The sequence below is a fragment of the Mirounga leonina genome, unplaced genomic scaffold, assembly GCF_011800145.1.
Source record: "Mirounga leonina isolate KUSES-001 unplaced genomic scaffold, KU_Mleo_1.0 Mir_153, whole genome shotgun sequence".
In the NCBI taxonomy this organism is placed as follows: Eukaryota; Metazoa; Chordata; class Mammalia; order Carnivora; family Phocidae; genus Mirounga; species Mirounga leonina.
The window spans coordinates 11,567,813-11,587,192 of record NW_023270387.1 but is presented as its reverse complement, the minus strand read 5'-3'; the positions used below and the strand labels follow the sequence as shown (position 1 = coordinate 11,587,192).

At 44.0% G+C, this 19,380-nt stretch overlaps 1 protein-coding gene across 3 annotated transcripts in view; it reads left to right on the top strand.

Annotated features, from left to right (window-relative positions):
* The window catches only part of CADM1 (cell adhesion molecule 1), a 322,495-nt gene that overhangs the window by 277,799 nt on the left and 25,316 nt on the right, over window positions 1-19,380 (top strand). For all 3 annotated transcript variants that reach the window (XM_035008994.1, XM_035008993.1, XM_035008992.1), the window contains exons 6-8: window positions 3,641-3,740; window positions 7,080-7,252; window positions 11,852-11,926. In XM_035008994.1, coding sequence (XP_034864885.1) covers window positions 3,641-3,740; window positions 7,080-7,252; window positions 11,852-11,926 — 348 coding nt within the window. The remainder of the gene's footprint in view (window positions 1-3,640; window positions 3,741-7,079; window positions 7,253-11,851; window positions 11,927-19,380) is intronic.

The following is a 19,380-nucleotide window of genomic DNA, read 5'->3' as shown; positions in this document are numbered from 1 at the left end:
AATGGGGTGCAAGGTCAGACGGGCATGAAATCAATTGTAATCTGCCAGCAAGCCATTCTTAACCTCTTTAAGAGTTTCCTTTTATATATATTTTTCCCTTTATAGAGAGAGCAAAGTACATTTAAAGAAAGTCTCATCAAATTGGAATGTCTTTCTAATATTATTTTTTAATTGGTTGCTCCTGCAGTGTGACCCAAAGCCTCCTGGCATTTAACCCCCTGTGTGACTTTGACTAATGAATGAATTGTGTCTGCTCTAAGAGTCTTGCTAAATGTCTTTTATAGGGTTTTTAAAAAATTACAGTGTATTATGAAAACCTCCAATCCCTCGACCTAATTGATTGGCTGTTGGTGATGCCATCTCTATAACTGTAATTTTCCGTAAGTGCACAGACCTAAGTATTTTTCTTATTTTTATATAGCAGTTCCATTTTATAATGACATTAAGCCCTTCTGAGCGATACATTTCTAGGCAGTTATGGCACTTGGGTAGAAAGTGTCATCTGGCTTGTAGCCTTGTGCCTTACAACACCAGCCGAGGCGTAAAATGATCACCCAGAAAATGTACTGGGCCTTACCTCATTACTTACAAATAAATCTTGGAGTCTGGGTCTATTTCAGAAAAGCTTTGGTGGGTTATAACGTTTGATTTATGAACATAATTAAAATATAAATGATGAGCTTTGGGCTATTCAGTCAGCCATCTGGATTGTGCAGGATTTTGACATACTCACATTGTAGTCAGGATCTTCCTGGGCAAATTTAACCTCCCTGAGTTCTAGAGGTGCCAGTGGAATCCCGGGGTGTCTGGGCCACCTGTTGAGCGTAGATGGGTTCCTCTTTCGGGGCAAAAGAAGGGGATGGATCTTGGCACATAGATCACCTGTGTGGTTCGTGGGCTGGGTATGAAGATGGCTCAGCTGCCCCACAGTCAGATAATATGCATATAAATACTGCAGGTGTCAATAGAGGAGGACATTTTTCTGTATAATACAAACAAGATTAATGTTTACCTTCTCAGCCAGCTATTAAGGTAATTGGCAGCAGTACCCCTGAGTAGATGGTAGATGTTTCTCCAGGAACCTGAGGAGTAAATTGAGAAAATCCGTTATCAAAATTGAAGGTGCATTTTCTATGGCTTAGTAGGATTTTTTTTTAAATATAAGTTCCAGGTACAGCAGATCCTTAGCTTGCTCTTCCTAATTTCTGTGAGTAATTGGCAACTGGGAAACAGCCATTAGTAACATAAAAAAAGCATTTAACTAGAAGTCTGTGGTACTGAAGAGAGGCAAGAGTGGATTAGATTTTCAACACTCTCTTTATTATTAATGGAAGTTGAGCATGTAAAACCCTTCGTGCACTGTGCTGAAAAATATACCCTCTCTGTTTGCTTGTAAATTACACAAGGGGGAGAAAAAAAACGAAAAAACCTTCCACATAGGCCAGCAGGCGTCCTGCTTCTCCGTAATTAATGGGCGGAAGTCAGCAGAGCATGGAAAATGTAGTCCTTCTGTGGATCAGAGATTAACCTATAAGCAAATGTTACATTTCAGCCCAGATTTTGGGCTTTAAATTTAGCCTCACCCAGAATGGTTCCTAGGTAAGAATGACAGAGGTTTCCTGACCAGGAACCCCATTAAGTGCTCCTGTTTCTGAATGTGAAATTTAAGGGAGCGGGTCTGGCTGTTGGTGTTTTCAGTAACATAACCTTCTCCCGTTGCTTGCTTTATTTACTTACTTACTTATTTAATTTATTTATTTGTATCTTGTGTTTGTAATAAACTTCACCAGCCAGCTCTGTGTTGATGTGTTATACCACCAAAAATAATAGACTCGAGTATGTCACCCAATGGTTGTATTTAGCGTAAGCTATAGTCTAGAGCTCTCCCAGGAGGGTGGCCCACAGCTCTTGCTTCTACCCAGCAAGCCAGTCCTCATTCAAGGTCATCGTGTTTATCCTGTCTGTTTCTGCCTCTCTTTAGTGATGACTTTCCCAACCCATGACCAGTCCCTGGACACCTCCATGCCATTTTGCTCTCGAACGTTCCCTTTGCCAGCAAGTCCAAGAATAGAACTGTGTTACTTCTCGAGGGTCAGCTGGAGCTTTCGGGCCTGTTAACTTATGTCCCTTGGGCAACTGGCTTAGCTTCCCAGCAAGGGTTACCCATTCACAGCGTGCAGTGCACACTGGTGAACAAGAAGACGCTCCTGAAAGGTTTTGAATGCCACGCGGTTTTCAGAGACAGAAAGATCTGTGATGAGAGCGAGACTGTACCAATGTGTCTGGAAGGCAGCTGTCTCCCGAGAGGACCCCTTCGTGCAGCTTGTTTTAGCCGCGTACAGGTTGAGATCAGTTGAGCCCTGCCATATTTCTGATTTCCTTCTCAGTCCATAGGATGAATGTTAATGAGCTAAGCACTGCTTGTAAAAGGCCAAGGGGCTGTTGTTTAGGTGGTGTGATTGTCTGAGAAAGTAAAGTTATGGAAATTGTTTTGACCTTTTAGCCAAGTGATGTCTTGCCCTCTCACATTTGTTACTCTTGGGTACGTTTCCAAAAATACACATTTATAGAGCCGCTGCATTAAACGAGAAAACTGATTTAGGGATTAATAGCTTGTTAGTTCAGCAGAGAAAAAAAAAAAGTCTCCCAATTCCTTTCAGGTTTTATTTGTAAATGTATTTGTATGTGTTTCTAAGTTAATCCCAATCCCTTCTGGTTCCCTCCCTATGCCCCACACCTCCCACCATTCATCCCTTGGACCCAAACCCCCGCAAACTCCAAACATGGGTTTTAAGTAGCCAGTGGATATAATAAGAACCCCTGTGTCACTTGGCTAAGTACTTGACTGCCTTCAGAAGCTGTACTTGGTTTTAATTATGGATTGCCACTGGGAAATACACTTTTGAACCAGAAATCCCAACATTCGCAGGGCTGCCTCTCGTTAAGTTATCTCCACGACCTTGGACTGGCTACTTCATCCTCTGAGTATCAGTGTTCTGATCCCTAAAACTGGGCTTATTCCGCCACCAATGACAGTTCCTACCAGAGCCAGGCCCTCAGTACCTGTCTGCTTCCTTCCTTCTCGTGTATAGACATTGAGACATCAAAGAGTTTCGTTGGGACCACCAGAACCTCCCATTTCTTTATTCTCAAAGCCATTTGAGTGGAATTCAGAAGTTTAGCCTTTCCCATTTGAAATCTAGAGCGTGGAAGAGGCAAACTTATTAATATGCCTTGTCACAACATATTGTCACATAGTAATATATGATACATGATAAAATGTATCAATTCTGAGCACCACAAATATCTGTGGCTTCACCTCAGCATGAAGGCAAATGAATTTCCTTTAGCTTGAGTGAGTTTGGAGATAAACTTCAATGTAACAAAATGTATTTCACAGGAAATGTTTGATGTGGCGCAGTTAGCTTATGAATCTCTTATCTGTTCGCGGTTCACTCCTTGGAGTTATTAGTCAATTTAATTTGAGCAAATGCCAGGATTACTAACTAATTGGGAGGCTGTTAGTGCAGGCATGAGGATGGGGAGAGAGGGAGTGGTATGGGTTTGTGGCAGCATGCAAGTCTGATTTTTTGCCTGATATCATTTGCTAAACATGGTACTTTGTGTTGTTGTCGCACAGATAAGCCTCAAGTGCATATTCAGATGACTTACCCTCTACAAGGCCTAACCCGGGAAGGGGATGCGCTCGAGTTAACATGCGAAGCCATCGGGAAGCCCCAGTAAGTTCTGAAGGCCAAGGTTGGCAGAGGGTCATGAGCAGTAAATGTCACAACACGGAAATGTGCGTTCACAAGTCACCAGCCTGTCACCTGTCTCCTGCTGTAAAGGATGAGAGATATTTCAAGCACTAAGGAATATTCAGTGAAAAGGGGAATAAATACCTGTGGTTGGGTTCTTAATGGTCAGGATTGGGAGAAAAATGAAATGCCAGCTAAGATTGAAATCTCAGCTAATTCTATTTTATTATCATCAACATGATTGTCAGAACTATCTTCTGTCACAAAAAATAATCCTAATAATTTTTAGTATGCCCACAATCTCATGATGAATCTGCTACCTTCTGTGTTAATGTCTAAGCTGCTGGAAAGATGGTTTTCAGACTTAAATTAAGCCGCTGTGATTAGGGCCAGCCGTTGGAAAATGAATTTGCCCTACCTTGAATTTTGCTTCTCCTTCCCTCAAAGAAAAGTGAGTCCTAGAAATATTTTTGTTAGTAAGGAATGGTCCCAGAGCTTTTTCTCAAGGAGTGTATGTACGCCATTGCAGAAGAGAAAGAACCTACTAACGCTCTTATTTTATGGAAAAGCACAAGGAAGCTGCTTCCCTGCCGAATGAATGAAAGTGAATTAGGGAAACCGCTGTATATCATCACTAATACAGGAAAAAAGCCATGTAGTGGGGCCGCTTTAGACGTCCATCCAGTTTCGCATGGGGAGAGGAGAGAATCTCCTCTTTCTAGGAGAGTGAAGATTGTCTTTAACCGTTTCTTACAGAAAAAACAATCCACGGAATCCTAAAATGGAACAAGTCAGTGTCGAGATAATAAGCCCTCAAACTTTGAGCGGTCCCCAGCAAAACAAAACAAAACAAAACAAAACAGCATTGAGCTCCCTCTGCTGTCCCTGTGGTATGATTTTTTTTTCCCTCAGAGTTTTTATTTTTATTTTTCATTTATTTATTTATTTTTAAAGATCTTTATTTATTTATTCATGAGAGACAGAGAGAGAGAGAGAGAGGCAGAGTGAGAAGCAGGCTCCCAAGGAGCAGAGAGCCCAATGCGGGACTCGATCCCGGGACCCTGGGATCATGACCTGAGCCAAAGGCAGACGCTCAACCATCCGAGCCACCCAGGCGCCCTCCCTCAGAGTTTTTATTAACCAGCCTGACTATCACAGTTTTCATGCTCTGAGCATCTTCAGGAAGCTTCCCCGAGATCTCTGGAAAGCACTGTCCCCGTTACTGCTAAGGCGTGATCTCTGACTAGGGACCGGGGAGCCAGACGGAGGCTGCCACCCGCTCTCTCCCACTTCACCCTGTGTCGGGCTTCCCTCTCCTCGGACTAGAATCTGCTTCTGTCTGTCCTCACACCATGTGCAGCTTTAAAGATGACCTTTAGGAGGTAGGAGGCGGTCTTGGTTCTGTTTGGCTTTTCCTCTGGTGTTGCCAAGTTACCTGGTTTGAAACCCTTCAAGCTTTGGTGGAGCAATCTTTTTCTCCTTGGAACACGGCAAAAGATGCAGATCTTTCTTTTTGTCAACTGTCTGGACTATGCCCTGGTTAGTGGCTTACCTTGCTTGCCTCAAAAAAAAGAAAAAAAAAAAATCCACTGGAGAAAAAGAAATTCTCCCAGACCCCTCGCCACTTGCAATACCTATATTCAGCCGTATTAACCACATTTACGGTATATGGCTTTGCTAAACTCTATTTTGTTTCTGTGGTTTTTTTCCCGTGAAGAAGGTACTGTGTTCAATTGAATGTGCCACGGGGACAGTAAATTACATGTTTCCTTCAGGACATTTACGGCAGAGGGTATTTGTTCCTCTCAGATCGGAACGGGTGTATGGTTGTGTGAGCAAGCACGCACTAGTCTGCTGCGATCCCTTCTAGCATATTACCTCTTTATTTTCTCAAGAAATTGCATACAATGAAAATGGTAATTTAACTTGCCATTAGATGTTGTGAATGTTCTCAGCACTTACCCCACTGATTGTTTCAGCTGTCAAGCAGCAGGATGTTAGCTCTGATTGCTGGGCAGACCCATTTGCCATTGCCTGCAAGGAGCACATACGTAGGACTAATTTTTAAATAACTTACTGGGTTGCGATGACGAACCCATGTGTAATTAAAGAAAAATTGTAACTTCACATCCCATTTGAAAATTGGAATGCTACTCGACAGGGCTAACTTGGGTGTTCGCTCATCATTAAGCAATGGGTCTTTGGTCCTGTCGCCGCTCCTGGAGGTAGCCGTGGGGACCGACAGGAAGTTACTTCTGTGCCCGCGTCTCTGCTGCCCGTCTTTAAAGTGAGAGTTTCAGGCACAATCATCCACGTGGCCCCAGTGTTACACGAGGTTGAGGGAGCCACCTTGGAGAACGCGCGTTTTAGACTCCGTGAGTTTGAAAGATACTTGGTGCGTGCGCAATTTCGGCTCTGGAGCATCTTGTGAAATTTGCTTTTCCCTGATGGACACAAACGTGGTACTTTAAATCCCTAAAACAAACGTGCCTCTGAGCAAGTGCCATAAGGAGCCCATGGGGAGATGCGCCCCTCAGTGACTGACCCGGACCCAGAAGCCTTGCCCTTGAGCCGCAAGGCTTGCAGGTGCATGCAGAGAGGGAGAGGGTGACAGCATGTGGGACTCGGAGAGCCAGGAAAGCAAGGCATTTTGCAGAGGAACACATAGATAAGGTGGACTGGGTTGGGGGAGGCAGGTTATGGGTAGGGGTTAAGGGGAAAAGAAATGATTGCACATTTCCCGAATGAATAGAGGTGGTTTTTCCAACAGCAGAGGTCAAAAGAAAGCAGCATTCAGATGTGAAAGTCTGGGGTTTTTTTGTGAAACTTGAAATCCCTTTAAATATCACAAGCGGCTTCTAAAGCAAGAGTCTTGGTGTATTAGTAACCGTCAGAGTAATGCATGTATCACTAGCCAAGAATTTGCTGTTTTCCCCCTAATTAATGAGATGATTAACGATGGGTGAGCTCTGTCCTGTTTGAATTGGTGTGAAACCACACAGCAGGGCATAAAAATAGGGTGCATTGGTTTATTTACTGATTTGTTAAAGATGAATTGGAAATAATGAGACTCCTGCTTATGGTCTGTTGAAAGTTTTTCAACACCTGATAATGTTTTGGTTTTTCTTTTTTTTTTTTTTTTTTAAGGTCTATTCCAAACAGACTTAGGGGGGACTTCACAACTGTAATTTTGTGAACTTAAACATGTCCTTAATCGTGTCACCCTACATGTGACTCCTGTAATGCGTGGGTGGGAAGCCGATGCCCACGTCTTGGTGGGAGATAATGAAGCAGCCTGTGTTCGTCCTCTTTCCTCTGCAGGCCGGTGATGGTGACCTGGGTTAGAGTCGATGATGAAATGCCTCAGCACGCCGTCCTGTCTGGGCCCAACCTGTTCATCAATAACCTAAACAAAACAGATAATGGTACATACCGCTGTGAAGCCTCTAACATAGTGGGGAAAGCTCACTCGGATTATATGCTGTATGTTTACGGTACGTGGAAGCTAAACCGGTCTTCTACTAGACACATTTACTTGTAGCTGCTGCTTGTGATCCCCTCCCAGAGCTTTTGGTCCAGTTGAAAACTGAAAGCACGTTTGTTTTCTTCAAGAACTTAAAGAAGCCTGGCCTGAGGTAGACCCCAGTGTCTCCACCTGGGAGGGCAGTGACTTTTCTTCTCTCCCTCTAATCGTGGGGATTTCCCGCTAGATCACAGTACCTGGTCATGCTGAGCAGGCGAGCTATGTCCTCAGGCACGAGCAATGGAGATTATGTTAGAAATAATGACTGCAAAATTCAGCCTTACCAATTAATGACTATTTAGCTCAGAAAGTTTATTCCCAATGGTATTTTCCTGTGATACCTCAGCTACCCTCTCTCCTGCTTTGATGAACAGAAGTATCCTATTTGCAGCATGAAGCTATAACATTCCCGAAGATGTTGCAAGCCGGTAAATACTTGGAGAAAAAATATAGGGTCCTTGGTAGCTACATAAACCACCACTAGCTACTCCCTTAGACACGAATGCATTTATTTTTAAATTTGTCTGTTTTCTTAATATCTTTTCACAGGACTTTTAAAGCGTATATTATCATGAATTGCATTCTCTAACAAGCAAATATTTATTGAGCATCTACTACGTGTCAGGCATTTTAGACTTTTTCCCATTTATATCTTAATGTCAGTTTTGCGTCTGGTGAATATTCTCTATTTAGTTGAGGAGTGCGCTGCCTCTCTAGCCTTAGGATCACAGACTGAGTCTCTTCTGTCCAATCGAAGTCCCTAGGTTGGTTTTATACCAGGAAGCATAGTCATCAACTGACATGACACGGAGTGAGTAACCACAGGCCTGAAAATTTCGGTATCTTATAAATATATGGATATGTGTGCACATTTCTTTCTTCCTGTTAGCCCTGTAAATTATCCAAGTATAAGTGTATGTGAATATACCCCTACACACATATAACCATACCTATGGAATATTGACACCATTATATCTTAGAACCTGGCCACTTTCCTTTTGAAGAAAACAGGAGTCGGTGTTTTTTGAGGACATAGAAGCATGTTTTATACCATATCTACTTGGATATTCAGATATAATCCTCATGATCTAATCCTGAGGTTTTAGGGGGGTTTTTCCCCCTTTTAACATAATGCAGAATTATAGGATCATATCTACTCACCTGATTTGTAAACTTCTGAGATGTGTTTTCTGCATATGCTACCCATGTGGTCTGTGCCCTACACGTGTAAGAGCATTAATTCTCCCCAGTGGTTGAGGAGATCCCAGCGAAGGGGACAGCAGTCCTGTGTAGGTGCCAGGGGGTGCCCCGGGCCCCCTTTTCAGTTGACATGACACAGCCACCCTGTGCCTCAGACGGTTCACGGTCTGCTGATGTCAGGGGCTGGAAGGTAAATCTCTCTCTGTATGTGAGGGCTTGAGCCTCCCACGAGCCCCCTCCATTGCTGCCCCCCAGGTTCACGGTGGGTAACAGCAGCAGCAAATTCCCACCAGTCTAGCGTATGCTGCCTTGACCCAGAAGACTAAGTTATCTGGGAAAACAACTCTGCTTTATCATCCCTCCTGTTGCCACCTCTCAAGACAAGAAACATTTTGTGGATTTGATGGACACAGAGGTCTCTGAAACCTTTGGGACGCCAGCTTACGGCTAGCGTTTGTTGAGCGCTCACTATGGCCCACTGTTGCACCTGCATGAGCACCTCGAACCTCCCCAGTAACCCCAGGGCGTACGCATTATCCTCATCCCATGGTACGGATGACAGATGAAGCTTAGAAAGGTCACCTAAACTGCCCAAGTTCACAGGCTTACTATGTTTCCGAGCCATGACACTTCTCACTGCCGAGTCTACAGGGACATTTGTGTTTTACTTTTAGGGCCTCTAATTCCCACTGCTTCCCAGTAGGACAGTTCCCTCCCATTTGGATTTCACTCGCTGAAACATAGCGACCTACCTGTTCCGACACACACACACACACACACACACACACACACACACACCCTCCCCAACCCTCCCCAACCCACAATGGCACACGTACACTCGTCCAGGGATCTCCTAGATCTACAGGATTCTACCTGCCTCCCTTAAGCTTGCCGGTAACACTGTCTGGAATGGCAGCTAGGCCAGCCTGAGGTGTTGCTCGTCCGTTAATAAAATATTCTAGCAATTTGAGAGGATGGCGAGTAGATTTTCTTTTCAAAGGTGACTTATTGTACTACTTCAGTCACGTTAAAAGTACTTTATGAACCAAGCGTTAACGTGCCTTTAAAATGTTTAATTCTCTGGAAATAACTCCTAGACTTGGAGAATCTAGCTGGCTAGTGCCTGAGCCCCATTTGATTTTGTTCTTTGAGCCTCTGTGTGTCAGATACCGCTCATTAGCTCCAACTCTGTATTTTCTTAAATATGGCCTCACGTTGCTCTTATTGCTAGAAATGATCTGAGCAGCGAGGTTATACCTGTTAACAGAATCTAATTCATTCAGGTCACTTGAGCCAGATGTGAAGGACAACAGTTACCCCGGTAGTGATGAAAATAATTCAAAGTGTGTGATTTTCAAAAAACGAAAGGGACCAGTGACCTTTCTTCTGAAGTCTCTGCCCTTGTTAGTCTGGCCCACCCCTTGTTCATAATCGTATTTTCAAATCACATTTCAAAAATGGACCTTCCGTTCCCCTTTGATTGCATTGTGGATATAACACATTTGTGCCAATATCTGAGAGGTAGGTACAGAAATAGCATTTCTGTGTATCAGGGGAAGTCTCCCAGGCACAGATGTTCCTTTCCAGGGATAAATATTGTAATTGAACCAGAACAGAGAAACCACATTAGCTGCCCACATGCTGGGCAGCAGGCACCTCTCTGGGTACAGTTGAGTTGGGCAGTAGAGGGCACAGGATGCCTTCAGAGCTTGGCTCGGGGGCCCTTGCCCCTCGCTCGGCTGTGTCTGTCCCAGCACCTGTGGCAAGGTGTGGGTGCGGCCACGTGACCTGCCAGGTCCCAGACTGCGTCCTCACCTGGGGCCTCCATGAGGAAGTGGCCAGGAAGCAAGACTGAACACACTGCCTGTTCGTCTAAAAAGGTGGTTTGAAATGACTTATTTAATCATTTCTGCTTCTTGGCAGACAGTGGGGTTTGTGTGTGTGTGTGTGTGTGTGTGTGGTTTTTTGTTTTTATTTTTGTTGTTTTTGTTTGAATTCCTTTTTGAGCTCCTGGTGAGGCTGCTTTAAATCGCTCGTGTCCACAACTTAAACGAGCACAGTCTCCTGTAAGACAGAACAATTTGCTGCTGATTCTTCTCCATCACATTCATACACTGTGCATGCGTGAGAGAAGCTGGCTAGGAAAATTAAAACCTCGGATTACTGATCGATAGTAGGAATCATCTCAAGCAAACCTTACAACCAGGCACCAAAATAGTGTTTTCATAAACTTTCAGGAAGTTGTACGAAAGCCAATAAAGGTACAGTATATAATTAAAGTTTTGATGTATTAATTAGACAATCTGAGAGCTCACTTGGAGATAAAAGGACACCAGATGTGTCAGGGAGAAAAAGTTGACGTGCTTTAGATAAAATTTAAAATCAAAAGCCTTCAAATCGTCTTATGCTCTATTATAGCAGGATGATTGCTTAGTTCAAAGTCTTGCTGACAATTTAACACATTCAGTTTGATCATTTGGGCTCAGGATTTTCTTTTTTTCTCTTTCATATTTGCCCTTCCCTTGTCCCCCAAATAATTTCTGAGATGATAGAAGAATATACAATATATCATACATCTGACGGAGGGTCCCTCTGGGATTCCTCGCTTGGAGGGTCAAGCCCCATTTATATTTCGTCCTCTTGTTTGCAAGATGGAAGGCAGGCTTTTGGTCTTATCACCGCCATCCACTTAGGTCAGGCTTTTAACGTGAGCAAAGGCAACTGACGTATTAATATTTATAAGTTGTAAAATTTATTGACTTTTAAAAAAAATAAAATCTCAGTAAAATCTCACATGCCTGGAACTTGATATTTAGTGGTGACATTCTCTCTTCTTTGTATTTATTACGAGCATAGAAGTAGTTTTACTTCCCGCTGGGATGTATTGATGGGGAATAATGAAGTTACCCGTCATGGAGAGCAGGGAAGCAAGAGCACACTCATCCTTGGCCGATAGGAGCCCTTTCGCTGGAGCAGCGTCCTCTCCTTCTCCTTTCTCCCATCCGAAAAATCATAAAACGAAATGCTTCTCGGGCGCGGAGCTGGTTTACCCTCACCTTTGAAATCAGATTGGGGTGAGGGTGTCCTATTTTGACTTTCCCCCCCTTCTCTCCTTCACATTTCCTCATCCCTACTTCACTTCATTAATACAAATCTCTTTTCCTCTTTTCTTAGCTTTTCCAACTAAGGTTTTGGGTTATGATTACAAGACACAGATCTTCGGCAGAGGGGGGCGGCGGGGAAGCTCTTGGTTTCAGAGGGGGGTGTCATCAAACAAACATCTCAATGTCCTCATGCCTTTGTTTTGTCATTACTGATCATTGTTGTGTTCAGCATTGTGGGTTTGATTTTCCTTTTTTTTTTTATCCAGATCCCCCCACAACTATCCCTCCTCCCACAACAACCACCACCACCACCACCACCACCATCCTCACCATCATCACAGGTACGGTACCTTCATTCCCACTGAAAATGTCCTGAATGTATATTGTCTTTCTGGTATGGATGCAAAGACACCGAGAAGTTCCCTTGAAATCCTTGGAATGTAATTGTTCCTTCATTTTGGAGCTTCAGAGACATTAGATACCTTGTTCTTAAGTTGAATCTTAAGGACCTCCGGAAATCTTTGAACATCCAGGCACTTAACCAGGAGATTAGACATTTTGCAGCTTATGCTTAAGAGAGTTCTTTTTTAAGCATCACCGTTCAAAGCAGAATGCTAGGGAAAATGGCCGCCTGGCTATTAGAGAACCTGCCGGTAGCTCAGGCTTAGCCACGGTTGGTGAAATGGTAAGTATTCTGGCTTTGGATCTTCTCGTTGTCTTAATTCCATCTTAATTCATATGAAGGAAAATGCACACCCTTTAACAGGCCCAGGTGGGCCATGTTTCGAAAGGCATCGCCATTCTTCCTGCCCCGGAGAGTACCCACAGTGTTACTACCTGTGTGTTGCCGGGGTCAGGAGGTCAGAGAGAGTCCCTCTCTTCTCCATGCTGTGCACTCATGTACCCCCCTGGTGCCGTCAGTTAAATACTATGGGTGTGGAAGAGTCAGCCACAGCAGTTGTAACTGTGTGGCTTTATCTTTTTTGGACTGTCTGAAACTCTTCTTCAAAATGAGTTTCACTGTCTCTGATTTCTATCACTGAGGGAGGAGGGATGCCATCCATCCCCTTGCTGGTACCCAGTGGCCCTCATACCGCTTGACGTTGCTTGCCTGGGAGCCTTGGAACGTCCTCTGCCTGGGAAAAGGTTATGGTTGCACCATGTCTACTAGACGTGCAGGATTTCCTTAGGTAAGGCCTTCCCCAACCACTGTGTACAGGTTCCGGCCCCAGAACATGTAAGAGTAATCATTCCATGAGGAAAAAAACCAATTTTCTTTAAAAGATAACTTTCCCGCTTCATTAGGTTACCCCAGGAGACTGCAAGATCTCTCTGAGCTCCACGCCCCAGGATACAGGACTTCTTTTAAAACTCTGAATATCTAACTCATCATTCTTTGTGTGTAGACCCTCTTTATCGCCCTAGATAGGACACCTGTCCTTTACACTGACTTTCTGGAGATATTCTTGGTTTTCACAGGAGTCGGTGAGACAGGCATGACGAATATCCAGAGTGTTCCGTGGAAGAGGAGGTTTATGAAATAGGAAAGTAGATCCCCTAGTCTCCGTTTTCTTCACCTTTCTAACCCATCACAGTGAGGCCAAGAGAACCTCAGAAAAAGGCAGTAGTGAGGATTTTTCTGACCGCTGTTGATGAAAACATCAGTGCCTGCACTTAAGGTCTTCTGAAAATCCATCAATTGGCTGTTGTGTCTCTAAACTCTGCTCTATCCAGGCTGCTTCCTAAATCCTTGTCTGTGTGTATTTCTGTTTCAGTTCTGCTAGTTCCTTCTGCTGCTTAAGTAGAAGCTTGTTAGTGTAGTGCGCAGACTCCTCCCACTTTCCGCCTCATTGCTAAGCACAGCGAAGATGCTCCTTCCTACCTGATTCCGGGTCAGCCACACTCCCCACTTTCCGTACCAGGAGCTAGGTTTTTAGGTTTCATGATTTCTTGCCGCTTACCCAGCTGTAAACTGTATTAGGCTTGAGCTCTCAATAGTAGGTTTCCATGAAATTTCCTGTGAATGGCCCTTTGGGTGTCCGTGTGAATTACACCTCCATCCCCCACTGCCCTTTGCAGGTAGTCGGTTCGTCTTTGCAGAAGGGGCCCAGGGATGAGCCAGCCCTTACTACCTCTCATTCTAGAGGGTTCCGTCTCGGTGGCTGTAGCTAGCCAGGTCTATATTTTAAGGCAGGGGAGGCCTTTCTCGCTCTGTAGAAACACCCCATTTCTCCACAACATGGAACATTTTTCATCTGTGGCTGGCCTCGCACTAGCTCAGGCTGGTTTTTGTTTTGTGTTGTTTTTAAGACCTTTCATAGCCCCCCCGCACTCCTCCCCCCTCACTCTCCGCAACACAGCAGAGGCCCCCGCTCACAGCTTTCAGCCTTCACCCCCACCGAAAGCTTCTTTGTGTCCTCAGACAGCTACAACTCACTGTTACCACTGTTCCAACCCCAGAGACTCCATTTAAGAGGAAATTTTCAAAACAAACAATGCTGTATTTCTGTCCATATCGAAGGTGCCTTTAAATAGGGGCTTGTCTTGGCTTCTGTCTCTCTGCTCCTGGCCTCGAGGCTCCAGGCGATGTACGATGAGCTCCCAGATGCACGGTAGCCTTTCAGCACCAGCACTTGAACCCTGTCCACACACAGACATCTGTGGCCGTGAACACCTGATTCTCACTGGCACACCCAAGAGTAGTTAAAGTAAAATTGCCACTAAAGCAACATTGTAGGATCCGTTGCCTTAACGGATATGATCTTCTAGGCTTGCTGTGTCTTAACAAGCAGCCTTCCATATATTTATCTTGCCTAGAAAGTACACTCGTGGATTTTAACATTTGCTTCTTACTTCAAACAGATTAAAGGTTATGGAGCTGAATGATCCTGTGTCCCGTTTTAAAGGTCCAGGCTATCCCTGAGATTTAGATTGGTTCCTAAAAAATCTTCCAGACTGAATCTTGACAAATGGATAGCTAAATTTCCACTCTTCTTCTTTCTTGCACCACATTACAGCCACCGTTAGCCTTAAAAGCTGCAACAGCTAAATCCAGTGACAGTAACATAAAGCCTGAGCTTTTAAAAAAAAAGAAAAAGAAGCAGCCCACAGTCTTCCATTTCTTTTCTCCCACTCAGATGCAGTAACTGAAACCCATTCCCCAGGTCAGAGTTTCATTACAAGGAAATGCACAAAAGCAATAGAAGAATATTTCTAAACTTGAAAGGTCATAGTTGATTTCTGATTTCTCTGAAAGGAAGTGCTCCAGCGTTCTCTTTTATCTTCTGTAACCAGGGTAATCAAATTGTTCCCCTTGTTAGACAGGCAGACCGTCATTGAGTCCTCAGTCGCCTGACTCCCTCAAAAACAGGTTAAAGTTTCATCCTGGAGACCCTCGAAAGGAAGAAACTGAGAGCCCAGGCTGACGTGATGTTGCCATCGAGAATCCTAGACCTGATGGGTGGGAGGAGCCGGCAGCTCTGTCTCTCATCCCACGAGCTTGGAGCAGGTCTCCTGACCTTCGTGTGAGGGCACACACACGTCTAGCGGTGGCTTGATCTAGAGGGGGAGTTTTTGAAGGCTCTGAAGTACTGAAAGGAATATTTGATGTCAACTTGCCCCGTCAACCTTGTTGCAGCTTTGCAGCCATTAGGCCGTTAATTCATTAGAATCTCTTTCTAAATTAAAAAAAAAAAAAAAAAACCATTGGAGGGATGGAATTGAAATGGGAGCCATCCAGAGCCTCACTGTGATTTGCCGTGAGCTTCTTGGGGGTCTCTTCCATCTCATGCACACTGGTATTCTGATCAGGTACCTCTGTTACAATTAGGGCAATTGGCAACCCCCTGCTTTTTTTTTTTTTTTTTTTTTTTTAATCACATCAAGTTGTCCATGTGGTCTCATTCACAACAAAGAAATATGCTGTGATATTGAAGAGCAAACCACATCACCCAAATTGTCCCTGGAGCCCTCTGAAAATACAGAGCCGGCCAAACCACCCCCTGGGCTCCGAGTCCTTCATGCAGATTCTGCTCCAAAATCAGAACCTTTGCAAAGGGAAACCTACGGGGGGGGATTTCTTTTGTTTTGTTTTGTGTTTGGAATTTTCTTTGAAGTTAGTTGACTTCAGGTATGAGGTATAGATAAAATTACCTGTTTCTGGGCCGGTAGCTTTAGCCCCTGCCTGACACTTGGATCCAACTTCTTCCTCTAGTCATCTTAGGAAAATAGTTGGTGTTTCCCTCCCTAGATCACATGGGTATTGTATTGTTTCTGCTCTGTTGTGTCCTGCGTTAGCTGCTTGACGAGGAGTCTACCTTAGAAAGCACCACAGCACTCAGTTAAAAACCCCCTGCGGCGCCACAGTGGGAAATTCAGGCCGGGGGCGGGGGGGTTCAACCTGTGGGTCACTGTGCATGTGACTGTCATAAATTAAAACATTAATATCACTTTAGAATAAGAAATGAATAGCTATAGGGCCAAATCCTGGAACACATTTAAAAATCCTTTCACGGGAATGAAATAGATCGTTTCTAAATGAGTTTTTTCTCTTTTTTAAAGTATGTATCCAATTAATTATTTTGTGTTTCTTGGGAAAGAAAGCAGCACTGTTCTCCTTGGTATCTAAGCTCTCCAAACCCAGTGTACCTTGGAGAAAGTGAGCCCCACCCCCAGGCCCACATTGTTATTTTGGCTTTCATAGTCTGAAATCCTAAGCCGTTGTGTGTGTAAAGTGTATCCAATCCCATAAACGTGAGTGCAGTCCTTCTTCAGAGATCCTCACAGAGTATGCCAAGTGCGGGAGGCCCAACACCATGGCACGTGTTTTCAGTTTCTTAAATACAGAGGAAAGAAGGACATCTGTGCTTACGGCAGCCTGTAACAGGACCACTGACATGACAGTAGAGAGCCTGGCTTTACCTAAAGCCACTCTTTAGGCATTCATTCAACAAATACCAAGCCCCCATAATACATAAAGCATTATGTTAGGGCCTGTGGAGACAGAAAATTCCTTGAGCCCCTTAAAATGTGGTAGAGGGACTAGGTTCTCGACATCAGAGCCCAAGAGCAGGAGGTCCTCTGCAGTGAGGGCTGACCTTGTGGCCAGGGCAGGACCGGGGAGAGCATCAGAGGAGAAGTAGTTTGGTCTGCCGTCAAGGAATGCATGGAATGTGGGTAAGAAAGGACGGCGTTTTAGAAATTAAGCATGATGGCCCAACGTTACTTCTAGCATCCTTCTTCAGTGTGTGTGTGTTTACGTTCTGGGCATGTATTAAGCCACTGTTGCTGGGACATACACAGCTTTCATTCTAGAGTATTTACTAAATTCCCTTTTTTTCTAGAGTTGGCTTCTACTTCATTAAGACTGTGTATCACTCATCCTTTCTGAATACTTACTGATGGGCCAGTGTGCCCAGTAACAAGAATATTATTAGGGCGCTAGTAAAATACACGTGAGCCCCCTTTTCAAGTTTTTGCCCCCAAATTGCATGGCCTTTCTTTTTCATACTGTCTCCAGTGTGTACATTTTTATTTTGCTGACGATTATAGGCCCGTTACAAATAGCATCATAGCCAACCAGCTCTTGACCATACTGATTTAGGAGGGAACGGAAGCAGTGAGAATGCTACAGTGACGAAGGTCACCTGATTCTGCCTTTTAAAGAAAGGAAATGAGAGATGGGAACTGAAATTTCTTTGTTTCTATTGCTTCCATCATAATTCCCATACTTTTATGTTCCTTGTTTAAAAAGAATCCAAGAGATAAAGTCTTGACACGTTTCCATACTAAAGATTCATCCACAGTGCAGAAAACTAGCATCATACAAACGGGTTTCTCGGGCTTAGAAAGTGATTGTTGGGGCTGTCTTGATGGTGGAAAGGGTAGGACTTGGAAGGACCCAGCGCTCCGGCATCTAACCAGAGATGACTAGAAGCTACCACTTCTAGAGCCCCGTCCCTCTCCCCCTTCGCCCTTGTCGTCTGCTCTCCCCTCAACTGTGCCTTCCCTGCTCTGCCCCTCCTTCCCACCCAGCCTTCACCCACCCCAAGGGAGAGGAGTGTTCCTTGTTAGGTGAAACCCCTGTATGGGTTCCTATAATTTTCAGAACATCTGGTTCGCAAATGAAAAGATCTCAGGGGCACAGGAGCTGAAGGGGAATTCAATTAAGAAAACCCATTGGCTCCTTATTGACTTTAGTTAAGAAAATAAACTCGGGGAAAGTGTATTAAAATATGTCTGGACTGCTTAGTACGCTTCCATTTAAGCTTATGACAATCAAAATGGGAGAATTTAAATTCTTGACAATTAAGCTCTGCTTTTGAGCAGATTGGGTTCTCTGGGTTATTACACTGTGCATTTTTTAATGTACACCCTACTCACACACACCCCAAAATGCAGTCTTGCAGTGAATCTGTGTGTCATAAAGTAGGAGCACCACAGAGCAATTGGAGAAGAGAAAGTATTTAAGGTTGTGAATTTAATTTTGTTCTAGGATTTTCATTTTCATTTATGGCACCTGTTGTGTTTGAGACCATGGACTAATTTATGGATTAGTTTTAAACCCCCAGTCTGTCACACTCAATGAACAATTCTAAGTTGGAGAGAATCCATATGAAAGGATTAGAATGGGCCACAGCGGAGCTTACACATGACTGTTTCAACTGAATATTGCCCAGCTGCCTCATGCAGCAATTTTTTTTTTTTTTTTTTTTGGCTACTTGGTTAAACGGCTACTGTCTCTAATCTCACACATTGTCAGAGCCTTTTCATTTTGTAAATATCTTATACTGCCATGTGAAATATAGGTGATGTTTAATTTACTCAAGATAGGATGCCATAAACCGTTTGTATGGCCGGGAGACCGAGAAGTCGATATTTAGTGAGATGTGCATCTTTCAAATAGTGCAGGGCCTGCCCTTGGGTACCTTGTTTGATTATACTCGTAAAACAGCTAGAGAGTGACTGTTAAGGCCGTACACACTCACTGGGTTTGCAGGAACATGGGATTGTTTGTTTTTTGTTTTGTTTTTTGTGGTTGTTGTTGACCATATAAAGTGTACAATAAATTTGCCCATATTGTAATCAAAATTAAAATAGAGACAATAGCTCAGCAAGGCCTTTTTAATTCCATAACCCTACAGCGCCTTAAGCCCAACTCCACTCTTCGTGACCTCTTTTTCTCTGAGGCCTGGCTCCGATGAGTTTCTAAAGGTAACAGCAAGATGCAGTTGAAAACTAGTCTTTGTTAGGACGATCAGGTGCTCTCATTTTTCGAGCTAATGATAACGTTTCTAACTTACATTGGAAATTTACTCTTTGCATTTTGCCCATAGACTTCGAATGTTATCAAACAATGGAGTGACCCCACAAGTTGATGCACAGGGGTGGGCTGGCACATCTCGCCAGTCTTCTGATTAAGACACCCCTAATAAATCCTGCTTCACAGAGCGGCGCTCACTTCAGAGCCAGGGGTCTGTGGTTTCTGCATGAAGTCATAATGCAATTATGAAGGAGAATTAGATTCTGTCACAGTGCTGTCCTGCGGGGAGCACAAAGTCACTTCTAAAGAATTTTTTTTTTAATTCTTTACTTGAAATAGCCTCTGTTCAGATAGCACACCAGATGCTCTTAGAGAAATAGAATCAGCGCCTCCCCCAACACACCCTCAAACCTCCTTCGAAGTCTGTGGCCAACCTGTGTGTCTGCTGCATTTCTCTGCTCCCTGGCTGATCATGGCTTTGCCATTTCCAGCTGCAGTGACTCGTGTGGTTTGACTCGAACATGTGTTTGCTTT